Here is a 24,960-nt window from a genome sequence, read left to right as displayed (position 1 = left end):
AGAGAAGATTTGCAGATAGTATGTTTGGGTCAATCTTTCAAAGAATTCTATTGCAGAGGAAGACTGAGAGATGGGTGTGAATACAAATGAGGTTTTTATTTCTTATTTATTCATTTATTTATTTATTTTTTAATTTTTCTTTTTATTTATTTGTCGAGAGAGAGAGAGAGAGAGCGAGCGCACCAGCAGGGGGAGTGGCAGACAGAGGGAGAGGGAGAAGCAGGCTCTCCGCTGAGCACAAAGCCTGACTTGGGACTCAGTTCCCAGACCCTGGGATCATGTCCCAAGCCGAAGGCAGACACTTAATGGACTTAGCCACCCAGGCGCTGCACGAGTGAGATTTTTAAAGGGGTGAGAAATAACAGCATGTTTTTATATTTATAGAAATGCACCAATAGAAGAGGGAAATTTTGAACGTAGGAGATGCAGGGGCCAGCTGCTAGAGCCATGTCCTCGAGGAGATGAGAAAGAATGAAAGCTAGCTCACCAGTGGATGGATGTGCCTCGGATAGAAATGCTGCTAGTTCTCCTAGGCTACCAGACAGGAAGCTGGGAGACTGTGGATGTTTTCTTCTGATTGCTTTAATATCTCAGTGCAGTTGGAATCCAGATTGTGAGCTGAGACAGGAAATGGGAGGTGTTGGTAGTTTGAAAAGACAGGAGATGAGAAACAGTCATTTTAGAGAAGGTGAGATGCTGGACTTGAGACATATATTTAATTTCCAGACACCACTAAAGGGGCACCTGAAGTTTGCGATTCTTTTTTTTTTTTTAATTTATTTTTTATTTTCAGCATAACAGTATTCATTATTTTTGCACCACACCCAGTGCTCCATGCAATCCGTGCCCTCTATAATACCCACGATTCTTAACGAAACATGAGACCAGTCAAAATTACTGGGCATAACAAAATAAACAGTGAAAGCTTCAGTATCAAAATGCAGACAATACATGTTTAGGATAAGTGAGACACAGGTCAGTGTTGACTGAGGTGGTTTCAAGAGGTTTTCTAGGAGAAGGACAGCTTGAGTTGGTACTTGCAAGATGACAGGAGGAGTGGTTGGTCTTCCTCCTTTCTTCGTGCACTGAGAGCTTAAGTAATGAGACCCTTCTTCATCCTTCTTTGAAACAGACAGTGGAAGCAATGAAGACCATATTGGATGACCTTAGAGCTGAAGACCAGTTCTCTGTGGTCGACTTCAACCACAATGTTCGGACCTGGAGAAATGATTTAGTCTCAGCTACTAAAACACAGATTGCAGATGCCAAGAAGTACATTGAGAAAATCCAGCCCACTGGAGGTGAATGACTTTATATCCCAGAGCCCAGTGAGAAATGTTCACAGGGTTCAAATCTTCATTCACGTAGGAAGAATCACTCCCTATCGCGGTGGTCTTTGCCCGGCCGGCAATGGCCTGCCTTAAATAATGCGTGTATTATTATTCCATGATGAGTGTTAATTTCTTGTGAAAGGACAAGGCATAACCCATCCCACACAAGTTTGCAACCATCCCAATCTTTCTCAGAAAAGGGTGTCAGCAAGGAACACTAGAATTCTTACTACTCTCATAGAACAAAATGCCCCTGTCCCCAGACCAGTGTTCCAGCACGTCAGCAAGGCTGATTGAGGGACCTTCAGTTTGGTCTTTAACAAAACGACAGACCAGTGCTTTGAAAGGACGAATTCCTCTTTAAGGGAGTAGTTTACTATAAAGTCAATAATTTTACTCCTCTGGGGAATCTTGCCCAGCCTGGAGGAAATCTGTGTCAGTTGGAAAACCATCGAAGGATTTGGGGACTGAGTAAAATGACACATGCGTGATCACCAGACAAATGAATCGGAACCCAGGGTGTGACAGTTTTTGTGCAAAGAGAGAATACGTAACGGAGCAGCATATACTCTTACCTTAACAGGCACCAATATCAACGAAGCCCTCCTGCGCGCCATCTTTATTTTGAACGAAGCCAATAATTTGGGAATGCTGGACCCCGAGTCAGTCTCTCTCATCATTTTGGTTTCTGACGGCGACCCCACAGTAGGCAAGTAGCTTTTCAATCTTCCAGTAACAAATATTTCACTCTCGCTTCAAATGGGAAATCTGCTGGCAGTTGCCTGAGTTTCTAAACCACTGTAGCCCCATGTTTTCTAAAAGGAGGCCTCTCTGGGCCCTGGAGCTGTCACCACCTCCCCCCACCCCGAAACCCAGTCCCAGGCACTTTTGGTGACGCTCTTGAAAGCACTTGTTTCGAAACTGGAGTATGAACTGTGATAGCTCACTATTGCATTTTCTCTCAGCGTAGGGTATGTGAGGTGACGTAGGGAGTGTGAGATGAGTGTGTCAGTCCCCCGTCCCCAGGACACGTCTGGAGTCTGCAGGAACTTATTCCACCCTTCTCCACATGCCCCCAGTCCCTCAAGGAAACGGGAGAAATGACTTCTTTCTGATACATCCTCTACGTTACGCATTTTTCCCCACAAAATGGCCCCACGTCCCCTGGCTTCTGTCACTTGTTGTTACTTTATCTGCTTCATTTGTGTCTTTCTACTGGCAAATACAAGAGTGCGTGCTGGATTGTGTTGTAGTCCGTCACGTCGACAAGGACGGTGCCCCACGCTGCTCAGTGGAAAGAAGACAAGTGCGTCAGTCAGGACCGCGGCCACTAGAGTTTTAGACAAAAGGCACCCGTTCTGTTAATAGCGAGACCAGAATGGGAGACTTTATGTCGTATTTGGGGTAGAATCAGAGTTTCTGAACCTCAGATCAGGTTACTTGTAAAATTCAATTTGAGGGGCACCTGGCTGACTCACTGAATGGAACATGTGACTCTTGATCTCGGGGTTAGGAGTTCGAGTCCCCCACTTGGTTGCCGAGATTACTTTAAAAAAATACAGCAAAATCTTGAAAAAAAAAAAAAGAATTTAATTTGAGAATAGAGTCATAAAGAAGAAAAGGAAACATAGCAAAAAATTAAGTCTGCTTCTTATTTCTGTCCCTTGACCCTCCAGTTCCTGTCTCTGGAGGCAGTCTTTGGTTAGCAATTTGTTGTGTAACTTTCCAGAGATATTCTGTGCATACATGTATACTCCATACACATATACACACATTTATGTGTGAATATATACACACACATACACATACATATATGCATGCCAATATGCAAATACATCCTACATATACCAATTTTTGCATTGTTCTCCCCCCTTAAAAATATATCTGTGAGATCATTCAGTATAAATACATAGAGTTATCTTGCTCTGATTAATAATTACATGGCTGCATAATACCTCCCGGTTTGAATGTATCGTCATTTACCCACCCTCCCTTACTACTGTGCACTTGTTTTTAATCTGTTGCTATGCCCCATAGTGTGGCTGTGTACGATTGCACCTGTGTCATTCCCATTTGTGTGAGTGTGGCTGTAAGAGAAACCCATAGACTTGAGTCTCTGGGTCAAAGGGTAAGTGGGGCAAATTCTGCTAAACCGCCCTCCGTGGATTTTCAAAAAACATTATAACATTGTCCCTCATTCTCTTCGCCTCTGTTGCCATCCACTTCAGGTGAACTAAAATTGTCAAAAATTCAGAAAAACGTGAAGCAGAACATACGAGACAACATCTCCCTGTTCAGCTTGGGGATAGGATTTGACGTGGATTACGACTTTTTGAAGAGACTGTCCAATGAAAACCGTGGCATGGCTCAGAGGATTTATGGAAATCAGGACACATCCTCCCAACTCAAAGTAACACCTTTGTTTCTGTTCCGTCTTCCTCCTTCCCTCAAAGTCATTCAGCTCGCCAAATTTGAGTCTCAGTTGTCATCATTTCAGCTGCATTCGGCCGGGACGATGAGAAAGTGCTCGATTTCCTTCCCACCCCACCTTGCGTGTGTATTTGCTCTGCACTGACGGTGAGACGGGAAGCCGGAGGGGGATGCACTTCCCTACTCCCTGAGCAAGTCCTCCCAGGCCCCGCCAAAACTTCTGGGCTCTCCAGTCCTTCTTGCCATCATGGTCATTGTTCGCCCTGTTCAGGTTCATTGGTATCTCGGTATCCACTTTTTATAATGCAACAAAGATCAAACGATAGCCTGTAAGTGTCCTTGAAGGTAAAGGAGACAAATTATTTGTTTAGTCGGACTCCACGGATAAGAAAAAGACATAGAAGAAGAACAGGCTTTACCCCACCCTCTGTCAACTCCAGGTGCCATGGGTCAGTGGCAGGCACCGTATTTAAAGTTGGGAACAGGAAAGGGGTAGGGGATAATTTGGGAATGTCAACCCAGATGACTTTTCTTCTTATGAGTATTTATCTGGTCATAAAAGAAAAAAAAAATAGGCTGGGCTCTCAAGTCCAGGATAAGATTCTTAACAATTTTTTAGTTTCTCCCTGTCTCAGTTCATCTGATCATTGTGAGAGTTTTCCTTGTCCCACAGCTTTCCACAGAGATCCTGTGAAAATAAATTAAGAAATACCAGCTAAGCGTGTGAGGAATCTCAACATAAAGTGCCTCAGGGGGGCCAGGGTGGCTCAGTCGGTTGAGCGTCCAACTCGGGTCATGATCTCAGGGTCATGAGATTGAGCCCCGTGTCAGGTTCCGAGCTGGGCATGGGGCCTGCTTAACATAGTCTCTCTCTCTCTCTCTCGCTCGCTCTGCTCACACGCCCCTTCCCCATCTTAAAAAAAGTGCTTCAGACCAAAGAAGTAGTAGGACAATAATGATTTCTCTGTTTTTTATGAATTGTAGAAATTCTACAACCAGGTCTCTACTCCATTGCTCCGGAATGTTCAGTTCAACTATCCCCACTTGTCAGTCTCGGATGTCACTCAGAACAGTTTCCACAACTATTTTGGAGGCTCTGAGATCGTGGTGGCAGGAAAATACAACCCTGACAAATTGGAACAATTACAGAGCATCATCACGGCCACCTCGGTACTTCTGCTTATCTCCTTAGTTCTAAAAATACTAACCGGTCCCCTCGATACAGTCCGTCTTGTATATTAACAGGGTAATAGCTTGCATCCCAAGAATCTTGCAGGCAGCATAAAAGCAGTAGAGTGAAAGGGAAGGCATGAGAATATCTATGCCGTGGTCCCCAAACCATTCTGCAAATCCATCCCTTCTCATCCCAAAGCCAATCCCAAACCTTGGATGTAGGCACTTCCTCTTCTGCATTCTTATGAAATCTTTTGGACTTCTCTTGAATTTACATAACGTCCTGATTCGCTCACAGTAGATATGAACAGTGTGGGTTGATTAACCCTAGCTCTGCTCTCCCAGTGTCTTTCAACTGAATCTTCCGTCATCCAGGCCAACACGGAGTTAGTCTTGGAAACTCTGGCCCAAATGGACGACTTGGAGGATTTTCTATCAAAAGACAAGCATGCAGATCCTGATTTCACCAGGAAATTGTGGGCCTATCTGACAATCAACCAACTTCTAGCTGAGCGGTAAGAAGAGAAGAGGGTACATAACGGGGATTTGTGAAAGTGAGAGGTTTGCCTTGAATATTTTGCGGTAATACACAAAGGGGATTTGGAACCAAGAAAGGCAGCAAATTAATTTGGGATTTGGATTGTCAATTTCCACTGGTTCCAAGCACTTTAAGTACAGCTGAATTCACTCTTTTTTCTTTTTTATTGAGGTCGACATACATAAAGTGGGTGAAGTTGATGAATTTTAAATGTACAGTTTGATGATGAGTTCTTAGATGTGTCACCCGTGTAATAATCACTGTCCAGATCATTATAGGACACTTCTGTCCTCTTTGAAGGGTCCCTTGTGCCCATGCCCACTGCTGTAGAAATCACTGTCACCATCAATGAGTTTTCTGTGACTGAACTTCTTGTAGTGATACAACCGGTATTTATCCGTTTCTGGCTTCTTTCCTTCAGCATGATGTCTGTAAGATTGATCCGGGTTGCGGGAGTATCAGTGGTTCACTTGCATATACTTTTGAAAAGCTTATTGTCCAGAGGGAAATTTACAATTCTAATATCGCCTAAGGACGGGTTCCATAATAGCCAGCGGCTCTCTCATCTCTGGCTTCCCAGCCGACCCGCACTTAACCTGTGCAGTATAAAAACTACGCTCCCGGGCAATGCACAGCTCTTGGATCACGTGCAACAGAGTAACACAGCAGGTGCTGAAGAAGAAAATCACCCGAGCCCCATCCCACCTTTGACGTCAGGTTCCCAGGGAGGTGGAACAGTCTTCAGAGCTAGGTCAGGAAGACACAAAGTGCGGTTGGATGACCGAACTCACAGAGAAAATCCGTGATGTCAGTAAGGTTATAAAACAGACATGGGGCTGTAGCTGGGGCTTTCCGTTGAATAAGAACTATCCCTGCCTCTTTTTACTGAAGCATCCTGGGTGCATTCACAGCAAAATTGCAGATACGCAGCATGTTGCTGAAGTTAAATACTGATTTTTCAGAACAGTGGTTGCCGGGGACGGGGGGGGGGGGGCGGGGGGGGCCGGACAAGCAGGTGGAGCCCAGGGGGGATTTTTTAGGGCAGTGAAAGTGTCCTGTACGATGGTACCATCGTGAATACATGTCATCACATGTTTGTAGGACGTGCACCTCCAAGAACGAACCTTAACGTAAACCACAGACTTGGGTGATGATGAAATGTCAGCCTAAGTTCATAGATTGTAACACATGCACCACTCTGGTTGGCGGGGGTGGTTGCTGATAATGGGGGAGGCTGTGGTGTGTGGACACAGGGAGGGTCTGGGAAATCGCTGTCCTTTCTCCTCCGTTGTACTGTGAGCCTAAAACTGGTCTGAAAAAGAAAGCCTATTAAAAACAATCCTCTGGGGGCACCTGGGTGGCTCAGTGGGTTAAAGCCTCTCCCTTCGGCTCAGGTCATGATCTCAGGGTCCTGGGATCGAGCCCCGCATCGGGCTCTCTTCTCGGCAGGGGGCCTGTTTCCCTTCCTCTCTTCTGCCTGCCTCTGTGTCTACTTGTGATCTCTGTCTCTGTCAAATAAATAAATAAATCTTTAAAAACAAAACAAAACAAAACAAAAAAACAAAAAAAAACAATCCTCTGGACTGCAGGGCTAAGTAAAATCCTGGCTTCTTGGAGCCAGTTAGCCCTCTTTTATCTGTGGTCCCCAGGGTCCCGGCTGAGCCCAGAGCGGGTGTGGGGTGTGGGACTAAGTGCAGTAATGTTCTCGAATGCCTCGGTTTCCCAAATACAGAAGCCTGGCTCCTACAGCAGCTGCCAAAAGGAAAATTACAAAAACAATCCTGCAGATGTCTCTGGAACATCACATCGTGACCCCGCTCACCGCGATGGTGATCGAGAACGAGGCCGGGGACGAGCGCATGCTGGCAGACTCGCCCCCCCAAGACCATTCCTGCTGCTCAGGTTCGTGCTTCTGTCTCGTAGAGCAACAGGACGGGGCAGCTTCCTTAGCCTGCACCGGGGGCCTCCAGCCTCTGCTCCCCTCCCCTGCCTCCTGCTCCCAGCCCTGGGACCCCCGTGTGTCTGAGCTGTTCCTGTCATTTTACTTTGGGGTAGTTCGTTGCTGTGGTCTTGGAACTTTGGCTCCCTTAACTCCCAAAAGAATGTTGAAGACCTGGGTACCCCCGCGTGCATTGTTTAAATCAGCGTTTAACCATTTTCGCCATGCTTAAATAGTTGTAGCGAATTTAACTTGGGGCATATTGTAAACGTTCAACTTATTTTTTAAAGATTTTTTATTGACTTATTTGTCAGAGAGAGAGCGAGAGAGAGAGAGAGAGAGAGAGAGAGCGTGCACAGGCTTAGGAAGCAGCAGGCAGAGAGAGAAACAGGTTCCTTGCTGAGCAGGGAGCCCAATGCAGGACTCCATCCCAGGATCCTGGGATCGTGACCTGAGCCGAAGGCAGACGCTCCACCAATTGAGCCACACAGGCATCCCAACATTGAACTTTTAAAATAAACATGTTGCTTCACTGTTGTCAGTGTATCCTGTGGCATGGAGTACCGAAGTTGGTACTGTCCATCATCCATCAAAAAAATACACGAGCAAACTCTATTTTAATCATCGGAAATTTTATATGGTGCTTTTTTCTAGTTTAACTGGTATTTCCATTCCCGGCAGAAGCGCGGCTCAGTGTAGTACACTGCGATGCCAGAAGGTCTTTTCTTGATCATCCTGTTCCTCTGCAAGAAAAATGTTGGCAAATTTGAATTTTTTTCAATGTGTTGGGACCCTTAGAGTCTGAGTATTCAAAATTTTTTCTAGATGGAGTTTTATTAAGACCGACAAGACAATTGATCAAAATAATATACATGGATTATAAATATGATATCCCTAAGTAAAATTTGATTGAAAATCATGTCTTAAAAATGAAAAAATGTGACTGTATGTGTAAATGTTATTTATCGATGGATTCAGTGTCATTTCTACTAAAAAAAAAATTGTAGGGGTGCCTGGCTGCCTCAGTCGGTAGAGTGTGTGACTCTTGATCTTGGGGTTGGGAGTTTGAGTCCCAGGTTGGGTGTAGAGATTAGTTAAAAATAAATCTTTCAAAAAAAAATTTTTATAGGCTAGGTCCGATAAATCTTGTTGACACAGGTGAGTAGATAGGAATGGATGAGTTTGGTCACAGCAACTATCACTCATTTACAGCTTCTTCAGACTTATCTGGCAAACTCACATAGGAGCTAGGATGCAAAAATTATTTTTAATGATTTAACACGTGATACCTTGGGTCCTACTTCAACTTGATTTATTTATTTTTTTTTAAGATTTTATTTATTTATTTGACAGACAGAAGTCACAAGTAGGCAGAGAGGCAGGCAGAGAGAGAGGAGGAAGCAGGCTCCCTGCTGAGCAGAGATCCCGATGCGGGGCTCGATCCCAGAACCCTGGGATCATGACCTGAGCCGAAGGCAGAGGCTTAATCCACTAAACCATCCAGGCACCCCTCAACTTGGTTTAAAGCAAAGAATTGGAAACCATCTGACTTGCAAAAGGATTTGTGTCCCTTGCAATAGTCTGGAGTCTTTCCAATTTCTGGTGCTACACCAATTTTTCCAGAAGGTTTTTGGTGAGAGAGCATGCCTTCTGCTTCTCAACCAAGAGAAAGAGGTTTTCTGGGGAGAGGTATATGTGGAAGCGGAGAACTTGAAATTGCTACAAAAGCCATCCTTGATTCCTGAGTCCTGTGGAAGGTCCTAGGATGTGCTCAGGGACACATGAGCCAAGGATAGAAGATGCTGGCTTATCACCTTCTCCCTGCCCTCCATTTCTCAGGACCTAGTCCTGTTGAAACACAGTCTGAAGAGTTGCCTGCATAGCTGAAGCACCACTTTCCACATTTTTAATTTTGTCCGAGTGAGACGCCATATTTGCCACAGTGCTCCAGGGGTCAAGGAGCTCTTACTTCTGGCATCCCAGTTACAAGTGCCTGGGGCCCCCCACAGCCAATTTATCTGGGGAGAAATCTCTTCTAGATAAACTGGCATTGGTAAGTGGTTGTTACAGCTAGATAAGATGCCTAGGTGAATTGCCGCTTGTTTTCTCCAAGACAGGAAGACTGCCTGTGTGTCAGAAAGCAAAACGAGCTTGTTGTAACCAATAGGGGAAACTAGTTGGTCGAGGAGCTGAATTGTTTAGATTGTTGTTTGGTTAGGAAGTAGGAACAGATCCAGGCAGGACCTGATCGTAATCTGGGACTTCTCCGGGGGCTGGCCTAGATATCATCTTCCCGGCCTAGGATGAAGACGTGAGGCCCTTCTCCTGCCTCCGTGGGGGCAGATCCTACAGCCCAGGTTCCAGACTCTGCAGAGATCCCGTCAGCAGGCCCACACAGTGTAAAGACAGGAGGAGCTAGGAGAGAGAAAATTCTGGAATAAAATTACTGGGAGAAAACCTTAGCTGAGGACCTCCAGGGTCCACATAACATAGATTCTCGACCTTGTAAGAAATCTCCAAGGAAAAGTAATCTGGGACCCTAATGGCCACGGGTTTTTCTACACAGGTGCCCTGTACTATGGCAGCAAGGTTGGTCCGAGTTCAGTCCCATCTTGGGTCAACCCTTCCCCGACACCGATGATCCCGATGCCTGTGCTGGGAGCTCAGGTGCTCGAGGCAACTCCTCCCCCACATGTGATGAGAGGTAAGAGGCCTTCACCACGGCTCTCATGTCCCGGCCCCCAGTCGGGTCACAATCATGTGCAGCGTTGATAGATGTTTAAAAAAAGTCCTGGTAAACAAGTTGACTGCTGTAGGTATTGCTGACCTCCATTAACAGCAGATGACTCTGTGTATTAATCAGCTTGGGCTGCCATAACCAGATACCCCAGCCTTGCTGGTCTAAATGACAGGTCTAGAGGCAGGGAAGTCCAAGATCAAGGTGCCAGCTGGGGACGGCTTGTACACAGCCGGCATCTTCTTGTGTGGTCACATGACCTCTCTGTGTGTATCCTGCAGAGAGGAAGGCTAAGCTCCCTCGTGTCCCTTCTCAGCAGGGCACCAATCCCTTGATGGGGGCCCCTCCTCCAGACATCGTGTACTGGTGGTTAGGGTTCCAACCTATGAAGCTCAGGGGTCCAGTCCAGTCCAGAGCACTCCATCTCCAGCTGGGTGAGCTGAACCCTAGGGAGTGGACGAGACGCTCTTCTCAGGCCAGGGGGCTCCACAGGGCATCGATGCAAGGAACATTCTCTTTGGAGATTGCATGTGAACTGACTCTATGTGAACTGATTGTATGTGAACTTAAGTGAGTTATTTCATGTTCCTGCATGTTGAAAACAGGCATAATTACACTCAGGCAGCGAGGTTGTTGACCTCGTGAAACCTTCTCAGGGCCGAGCAGGGGATAGCCGATAGATAAAAATAATTATTGAAGATTAGACGCGATTCGTTTTGCAAGCAAAATCACTTTAATGTGGTTTAATCACTTAATCACTTTAATGTGTTGTCTCTGTCCCCTTCCTAATCTGGTATTTGCCACCTTTCCCCCACCGAGATTACGGCTGCACGACAGGGCCGGTGAGGGGAGGGCATCCCTGTGTCGGGTACAGTGCTGACGAAATCGCCCTCCTCACTGCACTGAGCGGCTCTCAGAGCAAGAGACAAGGGCAAGCATGGGGCAGGCGCCCCTTCCTCTGCGACTTTCCAGAAAGAAGTTTCTGTAGAAATACGTAGCGAAAAAGCTAACTCTGTTTTTGAGTTCTTTCCAGTAAGAATGCGGTGTTCCCTCTGAGTTTACATAGCCTGCTGTGCAATGCAGTTAAGGGGACAAGGTCTGGAGAGCTGGACAGTTACAGGGTCAGACTCTGCCCCCATGGCCATGGGCCAGGCCGTGGAACCTCTCTAGGTCTCAGTGAGCCCACCTGTAAAACGGGGGTGGTGTTAAGTTGTGGGGTGGCTATAACAGCAGTTCCCGGTTCCCCGTGGGAGCTTATAAAGCCCAGGTCCTCAGGAATCTGTGAAGTTAGTCCTGGCGGCCCTCCATCTGCCTTCAACCTGATCTAAATGTAAGGCTACAGACGCTAATCTAAGTATAATGTTTCACTTCTGCTGTCTGGAGTGGTGTCAGGTCGGTAGGGCAGTACCGATCCGTGGTTACCCACCAGCAGGTGTGAGTAATGGGATTTGGGTTAATTAAAATGGCAGAATCAATCATGATCTCTAATAAAAAGCCAAGTCCTTCCAAAAATATTTCAAAACACCATATTTGTGTAAAGGAAGAGGCTCTCATACCAAAATGATTTTTTTTTAATTGAAAAAGAGATGCGAGAACCTTTGTTCTGCGTTTTAAGGATGCCCTCTCGTGCCCAGCGCAACACAAAATCGATTCACCAAGTATTTATTGACCTGGTGGCGAGAGTTTTGTAGTGTGAGCGGTGCAGAGAAGCACCAGATTGTACTTCTGTTGTGGATTCCTTTATCTTCCATTTCATGTTCTGAAACACATACTTGAACGTGAGCGAGCGTGTCGGAGTGGGTGGGGGAATGGGCTTGTCGCGGGGCAGCGTGGCTGTGGTCCTGGATCTGCCACAGTCCGACCCCATAATGGGACCTCAGGCAGGCGACCCGTCCTGTGTGAGGACGCGAGGAGAATTAGTTGAGTTAATGTTTGCCTGGGACTTTGTGGTAACATCTAGAAAACAGCCTCTCGGGGAACGGAAGCTTGCTCTTTCGGTTTTAATCTGGGAAAGGCGACCACTGCGGTTCTTAGGGCTTCGACCGACTCCTCCCCGGGCCCTTCAGTGACTCGGGCTGGAAGCCTGGCTGGTCTGAATTGTCCCTCGGCGCTCAGTTACCTGACACTGTGGATTCTGCCACAGGACTCTGGAATCTTCCCTCCCTCGTCCGTCCCGTTTCCCGTTCAGTGTGACGTCTGTTGCCTGCGCTATTGCTGCGTTAGCAGCTAACTGATCTTCCCACGTCCGTGTCCCAATACTTAGTTTATACTGTAACAAGTAATTTCCCCAAAATCAAATCATGTCGCATTTTTTCTCAGAAACTTCAAAGAGCTCCCAACTTAAAGCTCCAGTCTTTGGTGTGGTGCTCTGCTCCTCTCCATGACGCCCATTTTCGGTCTTTTCCTACGTTCTTCAAGAACCCATCCCCTAGTTACATCGAGGTGCTTTGCAAACAAATCGCCAACTTTCCTACCTCCGCACTGTGCACTCAGAATAAAATCTCCGTTTCCCCTGTGTCTTTTGCGTCTCCTAACGTCAAGGCTTTGTGCAAATTCTTCACCAGGCCTTTCTCAACTGGCCAGGTGGGGCTGGTCACCCTTCGTCTTTACCCTCAGAACGACTGGCTTGTGCCATTTTTGTGTCATTTATTTTACTCTCTCTCTTCCCTCAGTGGTTGTGTCTGTCTCTGTGAAAGAAACACTGAAGAAAAAAAATTATTCACGATATTCATTAGAGCACACATTAGAGTCTGGAAGATCTTGACTCAAGGGGGGGCCGTCGCGATGGATATGGGGACCCCTGCAATGGGGTCTTGCAGTTGGGTGGAGAAGATTGGACTCAGCTCCAAATACAGCATGGGGACGTGGGTACGAAATCACACGGAGGAAACATCAGGAGTGAGGGGGATTCTGGTCAAACCAAGGGAACAGGCTTCCTGCTGAAGGCAGCCAGGAGATCTGACGTCACCTGGAGGGTGGCAGGGAATGAGGAACCCAGTTAGATACCTAAGGAGCTCAATAGGGAGGGCAGATATTCTACCTAACCCAACCTACTAGGATTCTTGCTAAAATTGGGCAGCGCAGAAGCTAACGTGTAAGTCCAAAAGTTGAGGCCTCCTTGAAAAGGTCGGAGGAGCCTAAGTGTTTAGTCAAGGAGAGAATCTTGATCACTCCATTAAATTCTGACTTTCTTGAAGGTCTTATAAATAAGACCGTGACTTATTTATAGCTACACCAAACGTTGCCTAATTCAGTGCTTTGGATAGACCTGTTTTTTTTTTTTTCTCACCAATTATTTGTTGAATGATTAGACAAACAAACAAGAAAGATCAATCAGAATAAGGTTGTCCAGCAACAAAGTAATTCTTTCTTGAGAGTCGCTCGATGCTTCAGTGTTCTTGGAATTGATTAGTATCCATCAGTATGCCAACAAATAACATTACGTCTCCTATATTTTTATGTATCATGTATAGCTGCTTAAAGACACACACATCGTTTTATCTATTTATACAACACTCACTGATGGAGGTATGCATATGTAGTATACACGTGGACCCGATGTATTGTGTGCTTTTCTTATTATTTGTGTCTTTCTTATTCATTTTTTGTCTCTAGCCTAGATCATACATGATAGCTACAGAAGAAGTATATGTTATAGGTGTAAAATAACTTAAAACTCTGAATTGTCCCATGGGGAAGGGACAATGGGTCTGTCTACACCACTGGTCCCCAACACCTGGAACAGAAGCTAGCATCTAGTACAAGCACTGGAACTATTTGTTCTTATTAAGTAAAAGGTTTCAGGAATGAAGTACTGTTCGGTGTCGCCCTCCTTTCTATGATTTTGTTTGATTTCTTTTTCTCTATTTTCCAGTTGAAAATGACCCACACTTCATCATTTACCTGCCAAAAAATGAAAAGAATATTTGTTTCAATATTGACTCAGAACCTGGAAAGATTCTCAACCTTGTTTCTGATCCAGAATCAGGTAAAACAAAAAAGATGCTGTATTTGAACTAGGCAATTAGATCATTGCTGTGTTTCACTGTCACTACCTAGGATTTCTTTCCTTCCCACCTTAATAGAAGCCCTGTACTTTTCCAACTCTGATAATTGGTGAGCAAAGAATTATAAATTTATTCCCTTGGGAATTAGTGTAGCTAAGAAACTGAGTGCGAACTAGCAGATCTTACTGTGATGTGAGTCATTTAAAGTATAATAAAACATAGTAACAAAGTGAAAGTTGTTCAGGAAAAAAGTTATGTAAGAAATCAAGCCAAAAAATAACACTTTTCCCATATTGTCAAGTTTTATAACTTTGATGGTGCACAGAGAGAAAAAAGCATGTTTTCTTCTCCAGGGATTTTGGTCAATGGACAGCTCATTGGTGCCAAGAAACCAAAGAACGAAAAACTCAGCACCTATTTTGGAACACTGGGATTTTATTTCCAAAGCGAAGACATGAAAATAGAAATCAGCACCAAGACCATCACCCTGAGCCAGCGCTCTCGGGTGTCTGTCCTTTCCTGGGCTGACACCGCTCGCGTCATTAACCCGAGGTGAGTATTACCGTGTCTGGTCGCGGTCCTGTCCTCCACGCCTGACTACACAGATCAATCTGGAAATACGTGACCGAAATGTAGAACTTAGCTATCATTTTAAATGTGAAGAAGCAGAGGTTCAGAAAGATTTTTGGTGCCTAACCCCACCCCGTTCCTGGCAGCTGGCTCCACGTCTTGTGGCCACTGTGTGTCTCGGCACCTTCCCACAACCTGGCATGGATTAAGGGCTTGGTAGATACGCACTGGATAAGTGAAGGAATCCATCAAACACCCCAGCCAGTTCCGTGTCAGAGTGTGCCTGGAAAACACCGGACTGTGTCTTATTTTCCCCTAATCACCTGTTTATTGTTTTTGTACAAACACAGAAACTGACAGAGTTCCAGAGCCAGGAGTGAAAACAACATTCTGTGACCCCCCCCCCCCCCAAAAAATGCTGTGGAGGGCCTAGAACACTCGTGGAATTGCCCAGGGCGGGACGGCGAGCTCAGGCTCATGGTGGGAGGCATGGCTTCCTAAACAGTGTGTTCTAGAAACGTGGACCCCATTTTGCTTTCTGCCCCAGGGTGCTTGTCTCTGTGAAGAAAGAGCAAACTGTGACCATCACCGTGGATAAAGACATGTCCTTCTCTGTTTTACTCCATCGCGTTTGGAAGAAGCATCCGGTGAATGTAGACTTTTTGGGGATCTACATTCCCCCCACAAACAAGTTTTCACCTAAAGTGCATGGACTGATAGGTACGGTGTCTCTCGACCATCTGGCAAGTGGGTCTGGGTCTCGAGCAAATGGGGAGGTTAGAACTTGCACAGTGACGGGTCTGGACTCAAAGGACAGGTTGGGGCCACACTCTGTGCCTGGATCTTGATTTATACAGGGGACTGAGGACACACAAGGGTCAGTGCCATTGACAGAAACGTTTCCTGTCACTCAGTTCCCCCCTGAAACAAAGAGGCATGTCCCATCCTGCAGGGTCACAGAGGAAGGCCAGGCTGTAGTCAGGGACCTGAAGCAACAGGTTTAGGCCAGAGCCTCTCCTGGGTTTCTGTGGGAAGACGAGGCAGAGCAGTATAGTTCTGGGTTGGCCGTCTTGAAGCATTTTGGCAGGCTTTGGGCTCTAGGGCAGTCTACTTACCTGGTCCCTGGCCCTGGGATAGCTTCCAGGTCACACGGGTCAGCGAGAGGCAGTCTGGCCCTGGGATGGTTCATGTGCAGATCACAGGCTCGCTCCTGAGTCTTCCAGTGTCTTTCAAAATTGCTGGCCCTGGGAGGGGCAGTCTCTCCCCAGCCGTCAGTGGTTTTGATGTCCGATCTTAAGGCACAAAGATAGCAAACATGATTCACGCAGCCCCGCAGAGCAGCGCAGGGGTCTTGGTGAGGCTCTAGCCAAGACCTTTGCTACCGCAGGTGAGGTTCTTCCTGAGCCAGGATTTCATCCTCACAAACTGGGCAAACAGTTAGAGGTGCAACACAGACTTTCAATTTTGCATCAGAGGGTTTTTTTTTTCTTTCTAACTGGGTGGAGGTGACCTGGTTTGGGAAGTCAGGCATCTAGGTCCACTTTCCCTACAACTTTTTAAGGAGTGGTTCCAGTTGAAGCATGGGGCATCACAAACCTTGTCCCTGAGATTTGAGCCACGTGGCAGGTGCTCAGCCCGTCATCAGGGCAGGCGTTCCGGTCCACTGCTCATCCGGCAGGTCGGCCTCGTCTGTGAGATGAATGCGGCATGAGCCAGCCAGCTTTGCTCCTGGGAAGGACCCATCCCTCCCATTGCTCTGCCCTTCTCTCAATATGTCTTTCTACCTTAGAAATTCGGGGGGTGGGGGTAGGTGCGTACCGAAATGCGGCTTGGGTCAAATGACCACAAGGCTGCTTTTTTTAACTGGCCCTTGGGCTTCATGTAAATCAGCATCCGGACTTTGTCTCACTAGGTCAGTTCATGCACGAGCCAAAAGTCCGTATCTTTGATGAACGACCGGGAAAGGTCCCTGAGAAGCCAGAGGCAAGCATGGAAGTGAAGGGACACACGTTGACTGTCACCAGGTAGGCTTTGGGGGCGTACAACAGTAACAGCGTGTCTCGGGGTTACACTCACACAGTCACATCCAAGCAAGAAAAGCTCTTGCAAGTGTTCCCGATGTCAGACTCAACAGCTCCTTAGGAACAGACACACACACCAGGTTTGCGTCAGGACGCCACAGGCCGGCCAGCCTCCGTGCGAGTAAGGACCAGCTAGACAATAGCTACCATACAAGGCCAAGGCTGTAATGCATGATGGGTGGACTGACGGTGTAACAGCCTTGGCCTTGTATGGTAGCTCGGTTACTGAAAAAGCTGATAAAGGAGGAAATCATAAGAATTCCTGTGAACCAGGACACCTGGGGGCTCCGTCCGTTGAGTGCCTGACTCTTGTTTCAGCTCAGGTCATGACCTCAGAGTCATGGGATCGAGCCCCACATGGGGCTCTGCGCTCAGCACGGAGTCTGCTTGAGATTCCCTCTCTTCCTCTTCCTTTGCGCCTCCCTCCCCACTCCCTCTAGAGTAAAACAAAACAAATACATCTTCAAAAAATAAATAAATAAAACAACAACCTGTGAACCGTAGTACTAGAGAATGAATGGATGTGTCTACGTGAGACTGGGCTCTTGTCCTGAGCATGAATCTACCAAATGCATTTTTGTGTAGCCTTCCTCACGCCAACCATATCCATATGCTCGCTGTGAAGTGAGAATTCCGTATCACCAAGCATTGAGTGTAACTTTCTTACCAATCTTTTCAGTTTCTCCCAGTCCTCAATTATAGTCTCCCCTGTGGTATCTGACAGCATTTTAAAGCAGATGGGGTTTTTTGGGCCAGGTGTTTTCTGTTTGTTTGTTTGTTGTTGTTTTTGCATTTTAAGAGTTTCTACAAAGCAATCAACTTGGCTTTATAAGAATGACTTTCCAAAAAAAAAAAATGAATGACCTTCTTTGCACACAATGTCATTGCTTTCCACATAAGTAAGCGATAAAATTGCAGCCATAATTAAGCAATACGTACCACCACACATGGCTTTGGGAAGTAAAACCGTGAACTCTGAGGGCACCCTGGGGGCTCAGTGGGTTAAGCGCCTGCCTTAGGCTCAGGTCACGATCCCAGGGTCCTGGGATCCAGCCGCACATCAGGCTCCCTGCTCAACGGGGAGCCTGCTTCCCCTTCTCTCTCTGTCTGACACTCCCCCTACTTGTGCTCTCTCCCTCTCCCTCTTTCTGTTAAGTAAATAAATAAAATCTTAAAACGAAACAAAATGATGAGCTCTTCATGAGTACACCACTCAGCTGGTTCGGGCTCACTGGGGACCAGCGAGTTACCAGTGGGCATCAGTGAGCGTGTTTGACAAAGGAATAGTGAGCACCATTAATCATAGTAAGATAAGTCATCCGAGGCTGGTGAACGCACATCTGCTAGCCTCTAATGACAAAGGTAAATGTTGGGCCTCAAGTTCACCTACTGTAAGCACTCTTTGACTTGTAACTCAAACTGAGTTGAACTCGAACTGTGCACCATCCTATACGTTCTAAAGCGTGCTAGTGACAATATGCCCTATGACTTTTTAAATCGCTGGCTTCTTTGTCCTTTAAGGGAAAGGCATGAATGTCTCAGAAACAGCTGGTATCACCTTTAAATACTCACCTGCCTAGGGAAGGTGGGAGGCATCTCACATTCACTCTGCTGGTGACCTGGGGTTAGCCCACAGCACTCCAGTATTGGGTTCCCCCCTTCTTTCCAATGGAAAGTTAATTTGCACTCTTCACCTTGCTGGAAAAGGCTATCTTGGTCAATCTCCAAAGGGTTATTTGAATTATCTAAAGATTCACTGCTTATTATCTGTCCTTCCAACACCAAGCCCCAGAAAATGACGTTCCTTACGACTTGGGGAGGGGGATGGGGAAGGGTGAGGAGATCTGGTATGAGAAGGAAGATGCTACAAAGAACAGCAAGGGAGGGAACTTTCTTCTTTCCCGATATGCAGGCTGACCAAGCCTTGGACTGTGTCCTAACCATACCCACCATTTTCCTTGCAGGGGTCTGCAGAAAGACTACCGAACAGACAGAGTGTTTGGAACAGAGGTCTCCTGTTGGTTTGTGCACAACAGTGGAAAAGGTTTCATCGATGGGCATTACAAGGATTACTTTGTGCCTCAGCTTTATAGCTTTCTCAAGAGGCCTTAAAGATGGATGGCTTTGGAAATTTTCTGCAGGTCACGCTTTTCCCTGAAGTCATTCTTCAGTCTGAGTAATTAAAACACTAGCCAGAGGTCACGGTGGTTTATAGAACCTGTTAATACATCTGAAGAAAAATAAACACTTTGGATTTAGGATTTTGTTGAGTTGTCCCATACTAGGAGGTGTCCATCAAGGTCATGCAAAGGAAAGCGGCTTACCCAGGGAAAGCCGGTGTTTTTGTCTGAAGGCCATTAGGCAGGAAGAATCAGCTCCACAGGCAGCTGGAGTATTCTTGCTCAAGGGGGGAAGGTCATCCTCTCTGCTCTGCTGACCTTCAACTGATTGGATGCGGCCCACTTAGGGCAGGCCCTCTGTTCCACCCAGTCTATGATTTAAATGTAGATGTTATCCAAAAACACCTTCATAGAAACACCTAACTAATGTTTGACTCACTCTGTAGGTACCCCATGGCCCAGCCAAGGTGACACATAAAATACACTGTCACAATGCCTTAGTTCACCAACCTCTTTCTGTTCTCAAAGCCATTCTCCCAATAAGATACTGTACAAACATGTGGGTGTCTGCTTATTAAATTATAATCTCTCCTAACTGGTCTTCCTCCCTGATGACATTGTGCCAGGATCACCTCAGGGATGGTGTTGGTCCCAAATTCTTCACATATTTAATATTGCTCTGGACATTACCTCACATGGCTAATTACACACAATATTGACATTATTATGAATTCGGAGACAATCACAGTTCCAAATTTTCTGGAAGCCACACATTTCACACAGATTTAATGATCTTGAACACAGAGGCTCCCTGAGTATCCCTTGTAGACTTTTTGTCTGTATTTAAGCAATTCTTGAGAGTGATGCCACTTACATTATTAAACCTTGGATGATTAGACTTTATTTCAAAATAAATTTGACTAGCAAGTTCTGTCTTAATGAAAGGCTAACAACATTTGTAAGGCAGAATACCTAAACCACCAACTGGATGACTTCATTAGGTCTGCATTAATCTAGTGGATCTTGGTGAGATGGTGCAAATCTGATTCATTTTTAAGTCTGTACTTTCCTTTGTTTCTAACTGCCCTTTAAAATTCGATTCCTAAGATTGGAATATATTCCCAAAGGCCAAACTGGTAAAATCACACTTAAAAAAATGTTTAAAAGTACACCTTTATGAAGCGTTCCCTCCATAATTTAGTAAAGGTCATTTTTAGTTTAGAAAGTACACAGAACTCCCTTTTTGGACACACCCAACATGTATTTGAAGAATCAAGTAATTGTCTTTTGACCTACTTGTAAAATATTAAAGAAATGTGATCTTTCTAGCATCCAGAGGTGACCCCAGTGCTGAAGAGGTGAATGGTATTGCTTTTCAGCTTCATCTGTGGTACATTAAAAAAGTCTACGACATCTTTCCCATTTTCTATTTCAAACATACTGATCTTAAAATGCTCATATTTATCCCAAACTTTAAAAGTGGGTTCTTATAATTAATTCTGTTACTTGGTAAAAATTTAGACCTTAAGACTTTTATACCTTTAGATGTATAAGTTTAGGTTGATTCCTAGTATTTTATATGTACTCTGTAGTTTTATCTACAGATTAAAACTTGGGCTGTGCATTTATACGTAGGATACTGAACAAGGATTCTATCAAATAAACTAGAGTTAAAGTCAAATCCATGTTACTCAAATTATCAAAACCTTTATTAATAGCTGGTGTGTTGAACAATAAAATTAAACTTGTACTCATACTGTCCACGGGTCCCCACTGAGACCTGTAATATGCCTTCTCTATATAATTAGAGTTATGAATGAATACTCAGTTTTGAATTTCAAATGAAAGGAAGAAACTCTTCCACTGTCTACCTCTTGATTGGTTTCTGAAAGTATTATGCTTTCAGCAATAAAGGAAAAAACCTGACAAGTCCCTGTATTACGTTTGCTTATTCTCTGGAGCACTTTGCAACCCACTGGGAATGGATTCGTATTTAATTTCGGATAGAGTAGCGGCATTCCACTGACACCTCAGCTGGGTATCACAGGGCTGCTCTCTGTCATATGTATTAAGCATCTGTAGGACTTCCGTAGCCAAGCTTCAAAGCGTTCGTAAGTATCAACCTAAGTGGTTTCTATTAAACCACACAAATATATATACGTCTGATTGTCAAGGAAATGAGAGCCCATGTTTGAAAAAAACCGGCCCCTTGGCTCAGATCGCACCTCTGTCGTAAGTTTATATGTTTGCTTGTGTTTTTAAATTACTGAAAATTAAAGACATTTTCGAAGAGTTGGCAATCCAAGAAAATAATGGGAAAAAAAGTAAATTGAAGATTCTCTCAATGTGTAGTAAAAATGAACTATGAATCAGGAGTTATTTTAGTACCTACTGGTGCAAGATCGTAGGCAACTCACTCTACGTGCTTTACAGGATCATTTAATACCATAAAAAGTGGCATTTTCTCTTCAGCCTCATCCCAACTGAAAGATGTAAGTCACCCCAGAGATCCTGTAAGATCAAAGTAAAAGTTACCCAGCTGCCTGAATATATGAAAATGCTTAACTATTGCTCATGGGTGCTGTATACATAAAAATCCGTAAGAATTTAGTATTATTATTTTTAACACCTTTTCACACTGGCCTAGTCTACAGGGGTGACTTTTTTCTGGGATCTCCAGGTAGGATAAAGAAAAATCAAGGATGTTTCCTTTTAACAGTGTAATGATTCAGTTATCCCCTTAACATTTCTGGGAGCACTTCAATCCTATAACCAACCTAAAAATCAAGGCTGATTCATATTCTAATCCTGTGATACTGTTTTAGCAAAGAAGGAACTGAGGTATATCTTGGTATCAGTTGATGTTATCTCTTACTGAGATTAGGATAGAATTTTTAAGCAGCTGCCCCAGATTATCAAGTTTCTCTCTATTGGCTAATCATTTCATTTGAATATCAGTTCACTGAACATTGTCAATTCCTATACAACACACATCCTGGGTCTATACCTGCTTCTCACACCTAAATCTTCAGTACCTACTGCAATGGCTTACTTACCAGAGGCACTCAGTAAATGTTTGTGAATGAGTTTACTCAAGCATGACAGCAAAAATGGATAGACAGGAGCACATGGGGGGAAAAGCAGCAAAAAAGGCAATAGGACCCAATGGCATTCCCAACGAAGAAAACCCAGGGGATCTGGTTTCCCAAGACACTATTAGCAATAACTTGATATGACCTCAAATGGGATGATGAAAAATAACTTTCTAACAAATGAGAGGAAAAGCCACATACTGGGAGAAAATATTTGCAAAAGATGTATCTGATAAAGGACTATTACCCAAAATACGCAAAGAACTCTTAAAACTCCATAATAAGAAAATGAACAGCCCAATTAAAAAAAAAAAATGGGCAAAAGACTTAAGCAGACACCTCACCAAAGAAACAAAGATGGCAAAAAAGCACATGAAAAGATGCTCAATGTCATACGTCACTAGGGGATTTTAAATTAAAGTAACAATGAGATACCACTACATGTCCATCAGAATGGCCAAAAATCAAAACACTGACACCACCAAATGTTGGTGAGGATGTGGAGCAAGAGGAGCTCTCAACCGTTGCTTGTAGGGTTGCAAAATGGTGCAGCCACTTCAGAGGACAGTTTGGCAGTTTCTTAGAAAACTAAACATACTCTTACCATAGGACCCGACCATTATGCTCCTTGGTGTTTACCCCGAGCAGAGAACACGTCCACGTAAAAACTATGCCTGGATGTTTATAGCAGATTTATTTATAGTTGACAGACCCTAGAAGCAACCAAGATGTCCTTCAGGAGGGGAGTGGGTAGACTGTGGTACATCCAGAAAAAGAAATATTACGCAGCGCTGGAAGGAAATGAGCTTTCAAGCCACAGAGAGACACGGAGAAACCTTCCGTGCACATTTTTAAGTGCAGGAAGCCAATCTGAAAAGGTTCCATACTGTACGATTCCAAGTATACGACATTATGGAGAAGGCAAAACTATGGAGACAGCAAAAAACCAACCAACTAACTAACCAACAAACCGGCGGTTACCAAGGGTTGAACTGCAAGGGAGAGAAGGATGAATAGGCAAAACACAGAGGCTATTTTTAGGCTGGTCAGACTGTTCTGAATGATACTGTAATGGTGAATACGTTTCATGATCATTTTGTCCAAACCTGTAGAATGTGAGATACCGATAGTGACCCTAATATAGACTGTACACTTTGGACAATGACAAAGAGTCAGTCGTTCTCATGGGTTCATTACAACAAATGTGATACTTTGGTGGGGCTCGTGGATAGTGAGCTGGCTGTGCGTGTGTGGGGACGGGGATAGGTGTGAGATCTCTGTACCTTCTGCTCAATTTTCCTGTGAACTTAAAACTGCCCCCCCACCAAAGTCTATGTAAAGAAAAATAGCTTGCCATACTTGGAAAAGAAAGTCCATATAAAACTTGCTTTTAGGTGTCTGCAGTCACTTTGTGTAATGTAACCACTACCGGGCTCTTAAGAACTTACAGGAAAACATGTCCTGTCACTTAGAATCATATTTTTGTGCTTCAGATTTTTAAAAGTTAAAAGTCACCTCCATGATGCCACTTGTGTTTATTCTGAAGATAACTTCAGGAAGATGTGGGGGAAAAGAATAAAAATGTGGGAGGGAGGGAGGAAACCTTTTTTCCTAAGAAGAAAACCAGGGAGGTGATTCCCAACAGAGATTTGGGGGAGGCAATGTGAACTCTGTTGTGGTTTATTCACCATTTTATTATTGGAAAGAACCTTCTTCCTCCTGAAATTTCTTCGGGCCAGATTAATACCAGGCCAGGCCATAGACATGTGGCTCCATTTACTGAACCACCGCACACCACCATGTCTGACACTTTCTACGTATTTTCTGTAGTTCTCTCAAGAACCCTAAAGACACCTCTTTTCTTTTTTCACAATTTGTACATTAAAAACATTGAAACTCAAGAACACGATCTTTTCTGAGATTACACAGCTGGTGAAAAGAACAGCCAAAATTTCATTGCAAGTCTGCTCAACTCCAAAACCCAGTTTCTTTTCATGTGACTATGCTGTCAAGGTAGTTCAGAAACACGTGAACTCCTCCTGGAAGAATCATGTTGGCAAAGCTACCGACATGATCCTCTTACTACGTCTTACACAGTGTCTTCTGTTTCTGCTCATCAGCATATGTTCTCCCAGCTTCTGGCAAGAGAAGTTCTCACCTCTCCCTGATGCTAAGTCCAAGAGAGATCGCCTCGGGGCTGGCACACAACCCAAGTCTGGCTGATCAGTCTAGTCCAACCCTTGCATCTGGAGTGATCTGTCCCGGTGTGGACCAGTTAAAACTCCGTTCCAGTCTTGTGTTTGAACTATGGGAGAAAGGGAAGATGTGAAGCGGGAGACGCTGGCAGGCACCTTGCTGGTGTGAGGGGCTGAGAGCAGAGCCAACGCAAAGAAAGGAAGAGCTACAGAGACGGATCCCCGATAAGGTTGGCCATACTCTGAACCCCACAGGAAGCTAAGGCCTGCTCCTTTTGTCCTGGGAATTATATATTCATTTATTTAAAGATTTCTTTTTCACAACCCAAGTAGGAGATGGATTTCCTATCTTTTGCATCCCTAAACAAGCCACTGCTCTATTACTTAAAAATGTATAGTTCAACATTGTCAATGGGATTGTAAAACGGTGTAGCCACTTTGAACAGCCGAGCAATTCCTCAAAATGTCAAACATGGTATCCCACGAGTTCCAGTGAGACTCAGCAACTCCATTCCTAGGCGCTGAAAACGTACATCCCCAGAAAATCTTATACCTGAATGTTCCTGCAGCAGCATAAGTCCAGATAGCCCCACTGATGGATTTTAAAAATGTGGCCTATCCACACAGTGGACTACCGCTCAGCAAGAAGGGAAGGGAGGATCGACACATGCCAATGTGGACGGACCTTGAGAACACGATGCGACCTGACAGAAGCTCGTCAGGAGAAGACCCCATGTTGTACGATTC

At 44.9% G+C, this 24,960-nt stretch overlaps 1 protein-coding gene across 1 annotated transcript in view; it reads left to right on the top strand.

Moving 5' to 3' along the window:
• The window catches only part of ITIH2 (inter-alpha-trypsin inhibitor heavy chain 2), a 39,103-nt gene extending 18,239 nt beyond the window's left edge, over window positions 1-20,864 (top strand). Inside the window, exons 10-21 of the mRNA XM_032349788.1 lie at window positions 1,133-1,301; window positions 1,915-2,040; window positions 3,560-3,741; window positions 4,746-4,931; window positions 5,310-5,449; window positions 7,205-7,374; window positions 9,978-10,115; window positions 14,023-14,136; window positions 14,509-14,707; window positions 15,273-15,445; window positions 16,638-16,749; window positions 18,771-20,864. Of these exons, the coding sequence (XP_032205679.1) occupies window positions 1,133-1,301; window positions 1,915-2,040; window positions 3,560-3,741; window positions 4,746-4,931; window positions 5,310-5,449; window positions 7,205-7,374; window positions 9,978-10,115; window positions 14,023-14,136; window positions 14,509-14,707; window positions 15,273-15,445; window positions 16,638-16,749; window positions 18,771-18,918 (1,857 nt within the window). The 3' untranslated portion in view covers window positions 18,919-20,864. The remainder of the gene's footprint in view (window positions 1-1,132; window positions 1,302-1,914; window positions 2,041-3,559; window positions 3,742-4,745; window positions 4,932-5,309; window positions 5,450-7,204; window positions 7,375-9,977; window positions 10,116-14,022; window positions 14,137-14,508; window positions 14,708-15,272; window positions 15,446-16,637; window positions 16,750-18,770) is intronic.
• Window positions 20,865-24,960: the final 4,096 nt, after the last annotated feature.

This window comes from Mustela erminea, chromosome 6 (genome assembly GCF_009829155.1).
Source record: "Mustela erminea isolate mMusErm1 chromosome 6, mMusErm1.Pri, whole genome shotgun sequence".
Classification (NCBI taxonomy): Eukaryota; Metazoa; Chordata; class Mammalia; order Carnivora; family Mustelidae; genus Mustela; species Mustela erminea.
Note: the sequence above shows the minus strand (reverse complement) of the source record. Positions and strands in the feature narration are given on the sequence as shown.